This window comes from Meles meles, chromosome 5, assembly GCF_922984935.1.
Source record: "Meles meles chromosome 5, mMelMel3.1 paternal haplotype, whole genome shotgun sequence".
Lineage (NCBI taxonomy): Eukaryota > Metazoa > Chordata > Mammalia > Carnivora > Mustelidae > Meles > Meles meles.
Window position 1 is genome coordinate 50,425,363 of NC_060070.1, and position 18,780 is coordinate 50,444,142.

Here is an 18,780-nt window from a genome sequence, read left to right on the forward strand (position 1 = left end):
TAATTATTTTTGAGGTGGTGGTAGGGGAGTCTAACTTATTTCCAGCCTCCAATATGCCCAGTTGAGAAGTATTATAACAAATCCAGTAAGAGACAAATAAACTGGGAAAATGCACTTGCAACATATATAGCAGACAAACTTATTAACTTTATTACATAAAATCTTACAAATCAATAAAATTAGACACAACTAATGGTGTGCAAAGAATGTAAAAAGGCAGTTCTCTAAAGAAGCTAAAATGCCAATAAATATGATAAACCACAAAGTAATAATGAAATAATATTTGCCTATCAGATTGGTAATGATTACAAAGCATAATTAAATTCAGGAGAGAAATGGAGTGCAGGGATATGAGCACACTTTCATAGATCTTGGTGGCATTGTGAATTGACATTTTTTAAAAAAGATTTTATTTATTTATTTGTCAGAGAGAGAGAGAGCGCGCGAGCACAGGCAGACGGAGAAGCAGGCTCCCTGCCGAGCAAGGAGCCCGATGTGGGACTTGATCCCAGGACGCTGGGATCATGACCTGAGCCGAAGGCAGCTGCTTAACCAACTGACCACCCAGGCGTCCCTGATACAACATTTCTGGAGAGTAATCATGTATCAAAAATTTTAAACAGGTGGTGGGTAATGGGGAGGGCACGTTTTGCATGGAGCACTGGGTGTTGTGCAAAAAGAATGAATACTGTTACGCTGAAAAAATAAATAAAATGAGAAAAAAAAAAAAAAAAAAAATTTTAAACTAAAGCTCCCTAAAAATAAACAAATAAATAAAGCTCTCTGACTCGGAAATTTTCCTTGTAAAAAGTTATGCTAAGAAATTAATTAGACAAGTTAAGAAAATTGTTTATATAGAGGTATCATTAAGTATTACTCACCTTATGTCTATGTAAGGATAGGCTCTCCAACTCTGTCCCCGCCCCACATACCTTGTTTTAGACAACGAATGCTCAAGCAACGATGATGATGATGACACAAAACAACTCACAGTTCTTGCTGCAGTTACGAGATTTTTACACAAAGACATACATACATACACAACAGATAAATTTGTTAAGTGTATGAAATGATGATTATTATTCATTAAGTGCAAGTGGATTATCACAAAGGTCTTCATCCTCAACATCTTCACACTGAGTAGGCTGAGGAGGAGGGAAAGGTAAAGACATTTTTGCTGTCTCAGGAGGAAGAAGAGGTGAAGGAGGTGGAAGGGGAGGCAGGAGAGGCAAACACTCTAGGTGTCCCAGTGTAGCTTTACAGAAATACACTGGAATTTCTATCTGAATTTTTTGCCTTTTCCTTTCTCTAAAAATGTTTTTATATGGTACCAATCTTTCTTCCACTGTTAATTATAAAGCAAATGTGTCATAGAAGTTTCTGTCCTAAAAGAACTCAAAAGCAGTCTTGAATAATCCGAACACTTCTGTCAGATTGTCTAATGTTAATTCGTTTTCTGGCACTGCTTCTTCCATGTCTTCTTCCTCATCATCTGGCATTGGTTCAAAAGCACTCATCTCCATCAAGTTGTCTTCTGTTAATTCTTGTCGTGTGGTGTCTATTAGCTCTCGAATTTCACCCCCCGCTTTTTTTGGGGGGGGGCCATATCTACAATCTCTCTCGTGATTTCCTTGATAGGCTCTGTCATAAATCCTATGAAGTCACGCACAAGATCTGGACAAGGTTTTCTCCAGCAGGAACTTATTGCTTTGGGCTTGACAATTTTCACAGCTTTTTCTGTAACAGTGATCCATCTTCAATGGTGTAATCCTTCCTCACTTTCATGATGTTCTCCCTATCAGAGTTCTTTTCCATAGTATTAACCATCTTTTCCACAGAGTATCATGTGTAATGAACCTTAAAGGTCCTTAAGACCCCCTGATCTAGAGGCTGAATTAGAGATACCGTGTTTGGGGGCAAGGAGACCACTTCAACAACTTTGCTGCTGAACTCATGGGGTTCTGGGTGGCCAGAGGCATTGTCCAGTATCAAAACAACGCTAAAAGACAATCTCCAGGGTGCCTGGGTGGTTAAGTGGCTGGCTCAGGTCATGATCTCAGGGTCCTGGGATTGAGCCTCCTGTCAGGATCCGTGATCAGTGGGGAGTCTGCTTTGGGGTTCTCTATCTCCCTCTACCCCTGCTTGCTCACTCTCTCTCTAAAATAAAGGGACAGGATAGCTGGGTGATGAACACTGGGGAAGGCATGTGCCTTGGTGAGTGATGTGAATTGTGTAAGACCAATGAATCACAAACCTGTAACCTTGAAACAAATAATACATTATATGTTAATTTTTAAAAAGGCAATCCCTATGGACAAGGTCCTTCTTGATTTCAGGCACAAAGCATTAATGGGACCAATCCCGAAAAAGGGTTATTGTTGTTCAGGTCTTCTTGTTGTACAACCAAAAGACTGGCAGCTGGTATTTATCTTTTCCCTTCAAGGCTCAGGGGTTAGTAGTTTTGTAGATAAGAACAGTCTTGATCATAAACCTGACTGCATTTGCAGAAAACAGTACAGTTAGCCTATGCCTTCTTGCTTTAAATCCTGGTACTCACATCTCTTTCTTACTAGTAAATGTCTTTTGTGGCATTTTATTCCAGAATAGGGCACTTCCATCTGCATTAATAACCTGTTTAAACAGATATCCTTTCTCCTTAATGATTCCTTCCTCCCTCCCTCCCTTCCTTTCTTTCCTTCTTTCTCTTAATTCCTTAATGGTGTCTGCAAACTCATCTACTGCTTCTTGGTTGGCAGAAGCTGCTTCTCCTGTATCTTGACATTTTTAAAGCCAAACTTCTTTTTAAAATTATCAAACCATCCCTTGCTGGCATTAAATTCTCCAACATCACATACTGTAGCTTCCTTTTGTTTTAAGTTGTCATACAATAGCTGCTTTTTTTCAAATCATATTAGAATCTATAGCTATGCCCTTCTTACATCAATCCTGAACCCACATAAAAGCTGCATTTTCAGTAAAAGATAAAAGGGATTTTGCAAAAAACGCAAGGTTTCTGCACCTGCTGGCAGAGCTGCAGTAACAGCTTCATGACTTCCCTTCTCTCTTGGTTTTTTTGGTAAACAACAGTCCTTACACTGCATTCATTTGTCTTGAAATGGAGGCAACTGCAGCTGCAGACCTCAATCTATGTTACATATAGCAAGCAATTCACCTTTTTCTTATAATGTCATGACTTTTCTTTGCTTCATGGGAGAACTTCCAGCATCATTAGTGACACTTTGTATAGGTTCCATGTTTATAACCTTGTTATTCAAGGTTTACAGTATTGCGCTAAACATGATGAAAAATATGTGAGAACCCTAACGGATCACTTTTTACTGTGATTTGCAATTTACTGGAAAGACAAACTATTCTCACAGAGATGATTAGTATCACACAGTGTTTTAAGCAGATACTGGCACTTCAGTATCTGCTTGATACTCACACTTGAGCTCACCACAGTAGCAGCAGGAAGGGGCTATGAAATTATTATAATGCTACAGTATGTACTAGTTAATTTGATGCAGTTATGATTTAATATTACCTTTGTTTACATTTCTCTCAACTGTGAATAGTGCCATGTATGGTCTTTACATGTTCGTGTGGGTAAGTTTTGATAAGTTTTAACTTTTTATAAGAGATTTGCATATATTTTATGGCAACAAATGATCAAATGGATTAGTATCTATCTATATTTTATGCAATCATGACATACCTTTTAATTTTTCTGATATTTCTAGACTATGTGGTTCATCTTTGAATTCTTTCAAATTGTTAAAAAGCTCCAAAAATTTATTCAATATATTTATGGGGAAAAATCCACATAAGTGGACCCATTCAGTTCAAACCTGTGTTGTTCAAGGGTCAACTGTATTACCAATGATTTTCTCCATTTTCTGCTAAGTATTAGCTACAATTTACTTCTGTGAGATTTAAAGTCTTTCTACAATTTTTCATCAAGCTACCTGCTTTCTCTCCTGGTTCAATAGATTCTTTGAAAGCACAGGTTGCTGGTATTATTGACAATATGGAAAGGCAGAAACACTAGAGAAATGATGGATAGCTTGATTTATGTTAACTCTCTATGGGCTGTAAGAAATGTTAAAATACTTTGCTATTCTAGATAAAATCAATTTTTACTATAACCATATCCTCTCTTGGTTTTTGTAGATAACTTTATCTTACATGTATTTAACCCATAACAAAGAACTCTAGTCCTAAAAATTTTTCAGATACTATGAATGCTTATATTTAATTTTGTTCTGTCATGATGCCACCAAGATCTTGGTTAAATGGCTGCCACTCTCAGTGAGTAAATATGTAGGTCTCTTTCCCTCTGCACAGATTAAGTAGACTTTGGTTTGGTCAGCCTTTAGTATTTGTAAACAACTTGTGAATTGAGTATGTATTGGACCGTTAGTCTCTATGCTGGGTAATAGAGCTCCTGAGTGAGTAAGTTCTAGGGTTCTTGTACTTGGTGTATATTTAATAGCTCATAAATGCAAATAAACCTACGACCAGGTAGTGTGGAGGAAATGTTAAGTGCCACCCCTAACTTAGATTTGTCATTACTTGCCTAGGAGTTTCTTATATGTGACAGGCGCCCCCTAGTGAATAAAGGGACTTAAATTGGCCTCTACAACAAAGAGGCCAGAAAAATGTCTGAAGCTGTTTTAACAAGTTCACACTGTATTAAATAAGAAAAAGAGACAGTGAGGCAACCCATAATAGACTCTTAACTACAGAGAATAGAGGGGGCACTTGTGATGAGCACTGGGTGTTATATGTAAGCGATTAATCACTAAATTCTAAACCTGATTTTATAGTGTATGATTTTACCATACATGTTAACTAACTATAATTTAAATAAAAATACTTGGGAAAAAAAGATGCTAATGTTTTGTGCATGTGAATACAGGCGAGGATGGGGATCTGTTCTCCATAGAAAGCATCCAGGATTTCACAATATAAAAGTAGTAATCAATTTTCTAGAAGCAGGTCAAACTAAACTGAACTATGCTAGGTCATCAAAGTACATGAGTAGAGAGCACTGATCTTTATCTACTCTCCAGGTATTACGACTTGACTGGATTTAAAAAAAATGTATGTATATGTAGATATTTACATATCTATATATCTATACCTATATATATCTACTAGAATCACTATGATACACAAAACTTGGGGTTGACACTTGAGAAACCATAATTCAATCCAAAACTTTAATCTGGTAAATACATTTGATAAATCACATTTTACTTGGTTAATTTCAGGAACAGAGCATTAAAGAAGATTGTGGTTGCTTGATACAATAAATCAATTACATTTAATTACCTTTTCTCTTCTTAAAGCTCCTCTCACTTATAACAGTCTTTAGTTCTGAAATAAGCATGTTATAAATTTGAAATCATCATAAATATTATTATTTATAGCACTGGGTTAAGTCCTCAACGAAGAACCAAAAATAATTCTTATTCTCTAGGATGTTTCCAATATAAAATAAAGTCAAAGGATATACAACCAAATCAACTGGAAAACAAATAAATATGATAAAAAACAGTATTCACATTATTTTAATAGTGTCAAAGAGCAGATGCAATCACACACCTGACTCTGTGGCCTCTAAATGGAGCATCCTAAACCAACAATTGGAGAAAAGGTTAAACAGAGAGTAGGTCAAGTATTTAAGCAAGAAGTAGGTGAGAAGTTTACCAAACTATTCTCCTAGGTCTTGTTTGATGTCAAAAACTATCCAATTAAGAACTGTATGTAGTGTATATTTGCTACTTTTCAGGAGGTTCACTTTTCAGGGGTAGATTATCCTGTTGCCTCCCACCTTACTATCTAAACAAAAAAATATTTTTTCCTCTTTCACCTAGATTGTCCTTTGTCTCCTAAGAAATGATCCTTTTACATTCATCTCAAATCCTTCAGGTCCAAGAGGACTTCTCTAATCCTAAGTCCTCTCTCGGTCCTACTTTCTGAAGCTGTAACGACATGATTTAATACAACTATATTGCTTTGATTTTTCCACGTATATTAAAAGAGTTTACAAAACACAAGCAAGCATTCATTCAAATTATTTGTGAACTGGTTAATGAGTAGACTCCACAGTCCATCATTCTCCACCACGGCTGCTTGGAAGACAAATATCACTTGGCTAACTTAGATAACTTGTGTATTTCTCTTGTCATGACAGGCATGTGCTGGTGGAGGTGAGAAAAAAAAGGAACCCAAAGGAGAAAGAAGTGAATGACAGGTAAGGACCAAAGCACCTCGCCTACCTCATCCTCGCCCACAAAACGCCCATTCTTCCCCGTCCTGTTTCCTAAGATGTATCAGGGACGGATGCGAGGTCACCCGTGGGAAGGCAGCATCCCCCCTCGCAGGGGCGGCGTACCCTCCTCCTGTGGGCGGAGAAGGATAGGGTTGGGAATCTCGCGGTCGTAGGTAACCAAGAGGGGCCCAATTGTCTTGCTCCGGCGCGACCCGGGAAAGGGTGAGAGACAAGAGGTGTGGGACGGCGCGCGCCTGCGCGGACCTGACTCTCGCGGTCCCACGACAGCCGCATCCCTGCGCAAGAGTCCCAGCGCGCGGGCGGGAGGAGGGGCACTAGCCCCTCCGCCTCGCGCGCGGCCACGTGACTCGGCGGAGGAGATTGGAGCGGCGGCCGCGCTAGGCGACAGACTGGTGCAGCGCCTGGCGCTCACGGCGGGATCTCCTCCTCCTCCGCTTTCTCCTAGGAGCCTGGACGGTACCTTCTACTCCGCCCGGCTAGTCGACGCGGCCGCCGCATCCCTATCGTCGCGGCGCCCCGAGGAGGAGGAGGAGACGCAACTGGGCCGCCGCCGTTAGAGGGGTCCCCGGCTGCCGCTCACTCGGTCGGCCGTCGCCTCCGTGGTCAACCCTCCCACGGTGTCTCCGCTTTCTCCTCCCGCTGCCGCCGGCGCCCGCTTACCGCCGAGATGGGGCTCCTGGACTCGGAGCCGGGCAGTGTCCTCAACGTGGTGTCCACGGCGCTAAACGACACCGTGGAATTCTACCGCTGGACCTGGTCCATCGCAGGTAAAGCGGCTGCCTTCCGTGTCTTCGTCCGGCCCTGCGGGGAGACACCCGTCCCGGGCCCTGCAGTCCCTCGCTCCCTGCGGCTGTTAGGATGCTGCGGATCAGAGGAGATGCCGGGGCGCGGGGCCCGCGATCGGGCACTGGTTAATCTGATCCGAACGTTAAGGCCTCCCCCTCCCCCCGCGACGTTTGCACGGTTTTCCTCTGAGCTTCCATCTCTCTTCAGCTTCTCGGATGCTGGAGCTGACATATCAGATGGCGTCTGTGCTGCTGAGAGCTCGTCGCAGGAACCACTCCGCCCTACTCCCACATCTCCCAGTCTCATCTGACAGTTTTGACTTACGCACAGGATTGATTTTTAACATTTAATAATAGTCCATTTAGCGAGATGCCCGGGGGAGGGGGGCGTTGGGGGAAGGAGGAGGGCTTTAGTGGTAGCTGTGTTTTTGCTGCTTCGGCCTCCTGGTTGCTTTGACATAACCTGCTAACCGGCTAGTATTTTGTCTAGCTCATCCATCTATAGTGTAATTTGGAGTAAAAAGTAAAAAGCCATGGCTTCTTGAACCTTGAAGAATGTCAGTTTCTGAGGCTTTTTCAACAGCAAATATGTTTGAAATTATTGTAATGGCTTTGCGCAGTGCAGTGCAGTTAGGGGGAGGGGGAGGCTAAAATAGAGGGGAAGAAATAAGTCTTTAGGAAGGGGGTCTCTACAGCAGCACCTAGAGGTTGTCCAGCAGCCTACATATATATAGTTTTCTTATATTAGCAAACTTTTCCCTTTAGCGGCTGGAGTTTGATAGGGATCCTCAGTTGGTTGATTCTTCTAGTGGAAGTAGTTGTGCTATTATGTTATTTTTACACTTTACCATTTATTTTCTTAATTTTCTTCAATTGCTTTTATTTTTTTTATTTTTTTTCACAGATTTTATTTATTCATTTGACAGAGAGAGATCACAAGTAGACAGAGAGGCAGGCAGAGAGAGAGAGAGGGAAGCAGGCTCCCTGCTGAGCAGAGAGCCCGACGCGGGACTCTATCCCAGGACCCTGAGATCATGACCTGAGCCGAAGGCAGCGGCTTAACCCACTGAGCCACCCAGGCCCCCCGCTTCAATTGCTTTTAGTTTTAAAGCAATAAAAAATTAGCCCAACAGGATTTTAGAAATGATCTTATGATTTAAAATTACCTAGTCTTTTTGCAGTATTGCACTGCCTCCCTGTAGCCAAAGAGATTAATGTTACATGTTGTGACTCTGCCTCTCTTCCCTAGGAATGAAAATATATTCTTGTAGTTTTGTATTTGTTGTTAGTGTAAATGGAGCAGTGGTTACAGCATGATTACAATACATGGGATTTGTTTTGTGGAGAAAATGTGTGCTGGAATTATTTCTGTATGTGACAAAATTTGTTCTTTGACATTGATGTGGCATTAACTTCTTTAGTAGGAATCTCAAGTTTGGCACTGAGAAACTATTTAATTAGACATTGCAATTGAAAGTGGTTAAAAGGCAGTCTTTAATGGAATCTTTCCTTAAATCTTTCTTCTATGTGCTGTTACACTGAAGTTATGCTGCACCTACAAAAACTGGGTAGGATATACCCTTCCCTTCATCTCTGTGATTTTGGTTATTTAGGCATTGCATCAGGGTTTCCCATTACACAACTGTGCGGAGCTGAACATCAGCTTTGTCAGATAATTGCACTTTGCATACTTCAGAGTTCAGACATTGTCAAAGTTCTCCAATCTCCATACAGTCAGAGCCACACCCAAAAGTTCCCATCTCTCATTCCCTTCCTATCTCAGAGCTTCCCTAGCACAAAGATAGAACACACCTTTCTGTGTTGATTAATTCCTTCCTAATGGTGCTGGTGTAAAAAATATCACGAATGAAATAGGAAATTTTATGTAGTTGCTTCATGTGAAAACTTGCTATTACCCTGAGAAGGGTATATAAAATAATACTGTTGGCTAAGCCTGAGAAATGAGAGTAGCCACTGGAACACAAGTGACCTCTCACTAGTAAGTCAGAGGGAAGGAGGTATTCACCCATGCTCTGGCTATCCATTTACGAAACCTGAGACTGCTTCCGTGCTTTCTGTAATGAGCTACCTAGTGCAGGTAGATGGTATTTCTTAAACCAACTTAGAGGCTTAATGGGATATAGTTTGTTCTGCCTTGCTACTGTGAAAAAGTGAAAAGAGGAATATTTGTTAGATTCAGGCAGAATAGACCTGGACCCTGTGGTTTCCCATTTCCTTTCATCCCTATCCCATGCTCTCCATGTTACCTTTCTTTGACTCATTCACAATGCTCTCATTCCACAAGGATCTCCTCTTGCTGTAATTTTACAAAAATCTGAGTGAATGAATTTGGAAGCCTTATTACATGAGGCTTAATAAAAAGTTGATGAGTCAGATGTTTGGAAAGAAGGGGAAATAAAAATGGGTGGAGAGAAAGATGGTCTTGAGAAATCTTAGTGTGGCGAAAGGATACAAATTATTCAGAGAGCAAGATATGAACTAGGCTCTGTGCCCTTGAGTACTGTCATGCTTCTGACTTTTTTTTATTTGTTCATTAACTATGTCTCTTCACTGAAGTTTCTACCTAAGTGTAAAGGAGTATATCTACTTTGGACTGTCATGATAAGAATAGTTATAGATTTTGTAGAGTATACTTGGTGATTCCAGAGATTTATGCCCCAGGGCAAACAGTTTCTGGGAAAAATACCATTTTGTGCTATCATAATCAAATGGTGCTGTTTAATAAAACACAAAACAATGTTCAAAGGAAAGTATAAAAAAGTGGGCTTTTCAAAGGTGCATATCTAGCAAATATACAATATGACCCATAGAGTATTAACACAGAAAATGTTACTTTTACTGTAATTGTTAATACTTTATACAATGATACTAAAACTCTGAAAAAACTGTACTTTTAGAAAAACAACAAAAATAATTTTCTACTTCTGTATATTTTTAGATATTTTGAACAAGAAGTTAATCTCAGTTTATATTAATAGGAAGATATAGACTGATGTAGAACTTCATACTAGCTGGTGGCATGGGAGTAGGAACTCTGATATCATTATATTTTATTCTTCTATTCCTTTACTTTATGAGTACATTAAAATTATTAGGACTGGGATCCTAGGCTCTCTCTCTCTCTATATATATTCAAAGTTGTATGTAAATTTTTAAAACTGGTGAATATTAATATTCTCCAATTTATAAATACCCAAGTTATCTACATTATCCATTATATTTATTTTAATAAATGCTTATTAGTAGCCTTTTGTGTAACTGAAATTAGCAAAGAAGCATCCTACAAAGTTTATAGCCAGCCTGCCTACAATAAGGCCAGATATTTCCTGAGCTGCCATATTTCTTTTTTTATTTTTTTTATGTTTTCGTGTTTTTATTTTTTTATTTTTTATTTTTAAAGATTTTATTTATTTATTTGACAGACAAAGATCACGAGTAGGCAGAGAGGCAGGCAGTGAGGCAGGCAGAGAGGAAGAAGCAGGCTCCCTGCCAAGCAGAGAGCCCAATGCGGGGCTCGATCCCAGGACCCTGGGACCACGACCTGAGCTAAAGGCAGAGGCTTTAACCCACTGAGCCACCCAGGCGCCCCTTGACCACATGTTTTTAAGCAGCCATTGTTCATGAAGTATTTACACACATATGCATGTGTGTGTGTGTGTTTGTGTGTGTGTGTGTGTGTGTGTATGGGGTGGTGGTTGGCGTTACTCTCTGTTCACAGATATAGTAGCCCATATTTTGATGCACAATTTGTGTGTACTTGGGATTTGGATTTAGAGCATAGAAGGCCAACTAAGCTGGCCTTAAATTCACTTTGGAGGGGCAGAAGGGGATGAGTATTATAGGAAGAAGGAGGACTGCTATAGGATGATGATGAAATTTGGAAGCAAGGCTTATGTAATAATTTATTCTTTCCTCATCACTTACTATGTGTGGAATAGTTCTGGGCTCTGGGGAGAGAATGAACACACTTGGTCACTGCCACCCATGCACTTATGAAGTCATGGCTATTCCACCTTGCTTGGTATCATGGTCTGAAGGCATGATCTGTGATCTGTCAGAATCAGGCCTCGCTGGCACATAGGGAAGTCAGAAGAGTCCTTCTTTACTATTCTTATCCTCACTTCTTTTACCTGCACCACAGTCTTGAGTTGTAAGGTTGTATTAGAATATTTTAACTGTCACCAGTTAAAATTGTTGATGTGTTGATGTATATATTGTCAGAGAGTACTTGGATAGATGCACTAAAGAGAAGGGCATCAAAAACAAAAAATTCATGGAAACTGGGAATGTTTTTAACAGTCAGTGAGTCATCCTGGCTTGGTGAAACTGGGGGCTTGTGGGAAGGGACATTTAGCTCAGCTCAAATAAACTGGGGTAAAAGGTCTGGCCCAGGGAGTTCTAGGTCCCAGAGAAACATGTGTCTTATAGTATATTTATATTAGTATTATTATTTGTCACAGTCAATGTATAGTCTTTAATCTGTTATTGTATAAAATATGTTTTGTTTGTTTAGCCTAGCCTGGAAACCTAGTTGCCATTTTTAACGTTTCTTTGAGAAAAGAAATTCTAAATTCTAGGCAGCTAATTAAAGAGAAATATGTGGAACATTAGCTCCTAACCTGGGATCTCCCTTACCCATGTTTTCAATGAGGTCCTAGAGTTATCCTTCTCTCTCATTACCTCCCTGAAACCTCTAGGAGGTCCATACCATTTTAGGATTTTTTTGTTTGGTTGGTTCTTATTTTTGATGGCAGACTCTTAGACTTTAATATATGATACTCTTGTCTGTTCCTCAGCAGCCTCATCATAGAACATCCAATCACAGATGAAATTACAGAAGGGTAAAACAATGCAAATTCTAAAACTGGTGCCAGGACACAGTTTTATACAGTTAGATTTTTTTGGTTTAGGAAGACAGGGTTTTAAGAATTACATATGTGAGGGGCGCCTGGGTGGCTCAGTGGGTTAAAGCCTCTGCCTTCAGCTCAGGTCATGATCCCAGGGTCCTGGGATCGAGCCCCGCATCGGGCTCTCTGCTTGGCAGGGAGCCTGCTTCCTCCTCTCTCTCTCTCTCTCTGCCTGCCTCTCTGCCTACTTGTGATCTCTATCTGTCAAATAAATAAATAAATAAATCTTAAAAAAAAAAAAAGAATTACATATGTGATTATATCAGAGCATGCCTTTCTGATCCACAAAGATGTGGTCGTCCTTTTAAAATTGAACTTGATAGATTTTTTTCTCAAGTCATACAATAATGTCATTCGTGAGTGATTTAGTATTAGTAATCTAAGTATTATTTTAGGATTAATTGAGTCATTTATTATTTCAAATTAGACATATAAGAACATAGAGAGGTGTTGTGTGTCAGACTCTGTCTTTTCTCACTGTAGATGGCTCTTTTTTTTTTTTTTTTCCTTTTCATGATCAGGACATTTCTCCTTTTAAAATCAAGATGCTATTGTTTTATTTTCCCATGGAATGAGAATGAATTCAAATACATTTTAAAACTCATCAGGGTTTTGAATTTTAAAAAAGAGAAGGGAGGAAACACATGGCCTTTCAAATCAAGTTTACAAATTTCTTCTTAACCTGGTCAGCCAGTGTATCCTTGCCCATTGACCTGCAGCTCCAGGCAACTTGGATACCTCCCCACTGAGAAAAACATGCACATGTCTATCTTTGTTTTTCTTGTCACACTGTTCCCTTTGCTTTTACTGCCCTTTCTCCTCTCCATCTTTCCAGGAACCCTCCTTCACAAAGCCTTTCTTGGCCATGGTACCCTAGAGCAGTTCATTTCTTCACTGGATCCCTTTCCCTTCAGCAACTGCAAATGCACTTCCTTGTGCCATTCCTTCTGTAACTCTATCGTCTTGAACTATTTTAACCTTTTTTATTATTTGCCCTTTAGCTTTGTATTTTTTCCCCCAACACTAGGGAGTGCTCTTATACTCTTATATTTGTTGATTTAATATGTATCAAATACATAACACCCATAATCTAGCATAATTTCAATAGTGATATATTCTGGTTACTAAACACTAACAAGGTTTGGTGCCACACTAAGTTGTAAGGAGTTTTTTTTTTTTCTTTTAAGGATCTTTGTCATAAGTTAGCAATAAATTCAGCTGATGTTGATATATTTAATGAAGGAATAAAACTATTAAATCATTTATTAGCACAAAATAGTTACTTTCAAGAGATATAAAATTAGATATAATTCTCTCTTCCTTGTCTATGCAGAAATATTGTGATGGGTGTGGAAGTGAGGAGGGCAGCATGAAATAAAGAATGGAAAGAAAACTGGACTGGAATTTAGATGTCCTAGGCTTTAGTCTCACTAATTAGCTCTGAGAGTTTGGACAGGTCCTTTTGTTTTTCCAAATTCAACTTTTTTCATCTATAAATTGAGAGAGTTGAATTAGGCAATCTCTAAGGTCTCGGCTGGCTCTTAAATTCTGGGTATATGTGAGATTAAAAAAAATATTTACATAGGTCAAGCAATTTCAAATAAACATATATTGATTAGTGATTTTAAAACCTCACTCTGTGCAATAATTCCAATCTTTTCCAACAAACCTGTTATTAGTTTGCTAAGATAGAACAAATAACAGATTCATATTTAATCCTTTTTACTTTCTTATCTGCTCTATAAGAAATAGGTAAAGGAATAGAAAAACAAGGGATACAGATATTTAAGTATTTCCTTTGACATAGCACTGTTTGTTGCCATAATACTGTATCTATTTAATTATCTAGATATTTCTTGAAAAAACCAAGCATTATCTATTTTGTAAAAAATAATAGCAATAACTTTAAGTAATTAGGTTAATGTATATTATATATGTAATATATATAATTATACATTCATTTATTATGTAACATACCATTCCAAGGATGGCTTGTTATGTGGTTTGGGGCAAGTTGTTCTTGATCCTTTGGGTTTCATATTCCTACCTGTCCCCTGAGGTAGTTGAAACTATATCATCTCTTATGGCCACTTTATTGAGTCCTCATAACATCGCCTATAGTGTCTCCTTAATCTGACTTTATATTTTTTTCTACAAGAAATGCAAAATTTTGTCGTATGTCATTTCAAAAGATTTTCAATTATAGACACTTGAGCATTTCTAATATTTGGAAGTGTGGCTTAAAATTCTTGTAAAATTTCTGCAAATATATAGGTCTTAGCATATGGGAAGACAAAAGAATTAAGTTATTTTGGTATAAGTATGTTCCTTAGCCAAATGTTAATTTTAAAAATCTTGTTTTTGTCGTATATTTTTCTTTATGGAATATTGTGATTCTTAAATAGCTCTCAATATATTTTGTGATTGCATTTTACTTGGAATATAAGTCTTGGAATTTGAAAGACAAATGCATTAGTCCACAAGGAATCATCTACTCCCTGTTAGATGTACTCAGAAAGGCATTTGTGATTTTTGAACTGGAGTATTCAAAGGAGTAAGCTTTGTTTTCATTTTTATTTATCAAATGAAAATGTAAGCACATATAGATATTGTTAGAGTTTCATGTCATTTTGCACACCAGTGTTCGTAGAAGCATTCACAGTAGCCAAGAGGTGGAAAATATCCATCGGTGAATGAAAGGATAAGCAAAATGTAGTATATACAGATGATAGAATGTTATTTAGCTATAAAATGGAAGGAAATTCTGACACATGCCACAGTGTGGGTGAGCCTTGATGATACCACTTATATAAGGTCTCTAAAGTAGTACAATTCACAGAAACAGAAAGTAGAGTGTTGATTGCCAGGGTTTGTAGGAAGGGGGAGATGGGGAGTTGTTCAGTGGGTATAGAGTTTCAGTTTTACCAGATGAGAAAGTTCTGGAAATTGGTCATACAACAATATGGTAAACTTAATATCATTGAACTGTACACTTAAAAATGGTTAAGTACATTTTACATTATGTCTTTTTTAACCATAATTTTTTAAAACATTTCATATAAAATTAATATAGTACCTCTAGACATGATCTTTCTTCAGTGTTCAGTTGTAAAACCATTGATTCTGTGAAAATGAGTAAAGGAAAAGCCATTCAGAATGGAATTGGGAGACACCTGGCTGGCTCAGTCAGAAAAGCATGCAACTCTTGATCTTGGGATTGTGAGTTTGAGCCCCATGTTGGGTGCAGAGATAACTAAAAATAGAAAAACAAATAACAATTTTATAAATGGAGTTGGAAAGTTCTGAAGGGGGAGCTCTCAGGCATGTACCACTTGTCACGGCCTACTTTACCTACTCTAACCCACAGGAAGAGGCTTACTTTAACTCCTCAGCAGGAGGAAGATTTTCCCCTTGCCCAATAGCAAGCCAGCCAATGAGAAGTTGCCACAACCCTGAACTCTCACCTTCTTCCAATGTATCATTCTAACCAACCCCTCCCAACTTGTTTTTCCCTCTATTAAAAGGATGTTCTCCTCCTTTGTTCTCAGGGCTTGCCAATGTTTCACCATGGTTTTCATGTCCAAAATTGTAATTCCTCTGCTATCCTTGCATAAACTCATTTTGCTGATAAACTGGCTAGTTTATTTTTGTTGACAATCTTTTATTGTTTTTTCAGCTTATAGTAAGATGGCTTTATAATGAGAATGTATAACTGTTGCCTAAAAAAAAAGTACCCAATGGCTAGAAAGTAGCAAATAACATTTGTTATTTTTTGCTGTACAATTTACCAAGAACTTTACAACCCTGGAAGTTAGGCCTGGAAGGCATTATTATTTTCATACTTTTAGAAGTCTGAAAATCACAGAGATTAAGTCACTTGTGGATGAACACTGTAGTGGAAATGGGCTTAACAAGTTGTTTTGTCTCTTATCTCAGTGCTCTTGTCTCCCCATCACACTAGCCAAGCAGGAAAGCAATAATCAATCCTCTGACCTATATATTTTCTCTTACTTTACCTTGTCTTATAGTGCTATCTTATCTATATAGTATCACTACTTAGAATATTAAATCTGAACAATTACCACCAGAGGTAAACTAAAGAAAAACATCTGAAATACTCAAAGGTACTGTAAGGGCTGTTGTATTCAATTAAACTAAAAAGTGAAACTTATTTATTTGAATCATATATATGGATATACATATATAAAGTATAAAAAATGGTATTTAGCCTGAGATGAAGTTGACTTCTATATTATGGATTGGCTAGGACAAAGAAGTATATTCAAAGAGAGTTATCTCCATAACTGTTTGCCAAATTTCATAGGGTAAGAACCTGAAACTATTGGTAATTAGTGAAAAGGAATAAATTCAGGTAAAATAATATTTTACCCATTGGATATTCAGCCTATAGAACTGTAAGCAAGAGAACTATGGCCACAGTTCCCATATATATACACATATATACATGCTCCAATGGTAGCTTCAATCTTATTTATTTATTTATTTATTTATTTATTTATTGCTAAAAGGAAACACCATTTCAGTTTTCTTTTCTTTTTTTTTTTTTTTTAAAGATTTTATTTATGTATTTGACAGAGATCACAGGTAGGCAGAGAGAGAGGAGGAAGCAGGCTCCCCGCTGAGCAGAGAGCCTGATGTGGGGCTCGAGCCCAGGACTCTGGGACCATTACCTGAGCCGAAGGCAGAGGCCTTAACCCACTGAGCCACCCCGGCACCCCCTATTTCAGTTTTCTTAAATCTGTAAGGTCATTAGTGGCACTAAGGGGAATGTTTGGACTTTGAACTCCCAGATTAGCAAAGGGAGAAAGTTTTATGACTGCTTTTTCTGAGAAGTCAAACAAAATATGAAAGTGGGGTGAGAAGGAAACCACTTATCTGCATTTTTATCTTGGCTTCCAAGATGTGAGGCATCATTCTTTTATATCAAACACACATATGTATATATGATATATTCATAAAATCCCATTCATAGGGAAAAGGAAAATAGCTCCAAAAGGCAGGAGAATCTGGGGCAATAATAGGTTTGAGGAAAAAATATACAATAGACTTGAATAATGCAGGATTTAAGGGATGCTGATCCCCTGCATAGGCAAAAATCCATGTATAACTTTTGACTCCCTCAGAATTTAACTACTAATAGCCTACTGTTGACCAGAAACCTTACCATAACAGTTGATTAACATACATTCTTATAGTATTATATGCTGTATTCTTAATGATAAAGTAAGCTAGAGAAAAGAAATGTTATTAAGAAAAACATAAAATAAATTTATAGTATTGTATTTATTGAAAAAATTTCAGATATTTAAGTGGCTCCCTGCAGTTTAAACCCATGTTGTTCAAGGGTCCAAAATATGTATATATAGATCCATTATATATATTTTTTTTTACCATGGATTTAGATATCTTTTGCACATGGTGAAACTCACTGCTACTTACTGAGCTTCTAGTATGGGACCCTTATGGACTATGACTTGCTGTAGTGTGCATTTTATACACTTTATTTAATGTTCATAGCATGTTCATAGCATCCCTAAAGCAGGAAATAACACACTTATTCTGGAAACTAAGCAGGCCTAAGGTAGAGGATATTTACAAAGGAAGATGACTGGAGCCTTATGGGTAGAGCAGACCTGGGAGAGTCTTACAAGCTATGCTGAAGAGGTTAGAATCTATCTGGTAGCTAACAAGGAGATGCTTAATTGCTTAAAAATAGGGGATCACATTTAGCTTTTGAAAGATAATAGCAGAAGCAATGGGAGATGGACTAAAAGGGAATAGGAGACATCACAAGGTGGGGAAACCAGATGGATCAGTGGTTCTTCAGAATCTGTGCTTTAGTTCTAGGGTATATCTCATGTCATTACATGCCCATTGTACCCAGTTGTATGAAGACCCTTACTCCTCTACTTCTGCCTTCTTTCCCTCACTGATACCTAGGATCTTACCTGGGGTGGAGAATTGTGCATCACATTTTAGACTAGAACCTAGAAGAAGTTACTTAGTATCTCTAGTTGGTTGTTAGGCATGTGTTTTTCTTTTGTTTATGGCAGGTTAAATAGATGTAGATATTGTTTAAAAAAAATGGCTGATTCATTCGGGTAGACTCTAGGAACAAATAAATAAAACAAATATATAAAATAGGCCCACATTTATGAGTAGACTAGAGTAGTTCTTCTTAGATTTTAATGTGTAAATCTCCTGGGAATCTTACTAAAACACAGATTCTGGCTTAGGTCTGGAGTGAGGCCTGAGATTCTGCATTTCTAGTAGACATACTTTTTTTTACTTTTTCACACTTTGAATAGGAAGGAAATAGAGGATTCTTAATTTCTTTGATAATCTACTACTATGTACTAATACAGAAAAAGAAGAATTAAAAATGTTCTTAAGCTATAGATTTAAAAATATATTTAAGAAAACCGAAAAATGGGATACATTTCTATAAAGCATTTAGTTTTTGTTTTTTTTTTTACCCCCACAGGAACTTTGTGTATCTTTTAGAACCATATTGATCAATAACTCTTGCTAATTTTACCTGAATCAAAAGGGCAGTTGAGAAATGTCTCCAGTATGTATTCTCACAGTGGTAGTTGCCAAAATAATATTTGTTTTCTAGATCCTTTGTTGCCTTCATTTGGTCTGCTAGTCCTCAGCCATTTGCTGGGTACATCCAGTATTGCAAGCCTTGGTGGCTATAGAAATAACAATAAGGCCCCTGCGCAGCCTGTGTGGGACACACTCAAAC

At 38.1% G+C, this 18,780-nt stretch overlaps 1 protein-coding gene across 1 annotated transcript in view; it reads left to right on the top strand.

Moving 5' to 3' along the window:
- The first annotated feature begins 6,660 nt into the window (after positions 1 to 6,660).
- The window catches only part of ELOVL4 (ELOVL fatty acid elongase 4), a 32,304-nt gene continuing 20,184 nt past the window's right edge, over positions 6,661 to 18,780 (top strand). Inside the window, exon 1 of the mRNA XM_046004187.1 lies at positions 6,661 to 7,065. Within this exon, the coding sequence (XP_045860143.1) occupies positions 6,966 to 7,065 (100 nt within the window). The 5' untranslated portion in view covers positions 6,661 to 6,965. The remainder of the gene's footprint in view (positions 7,066 to 18,780) is intronic.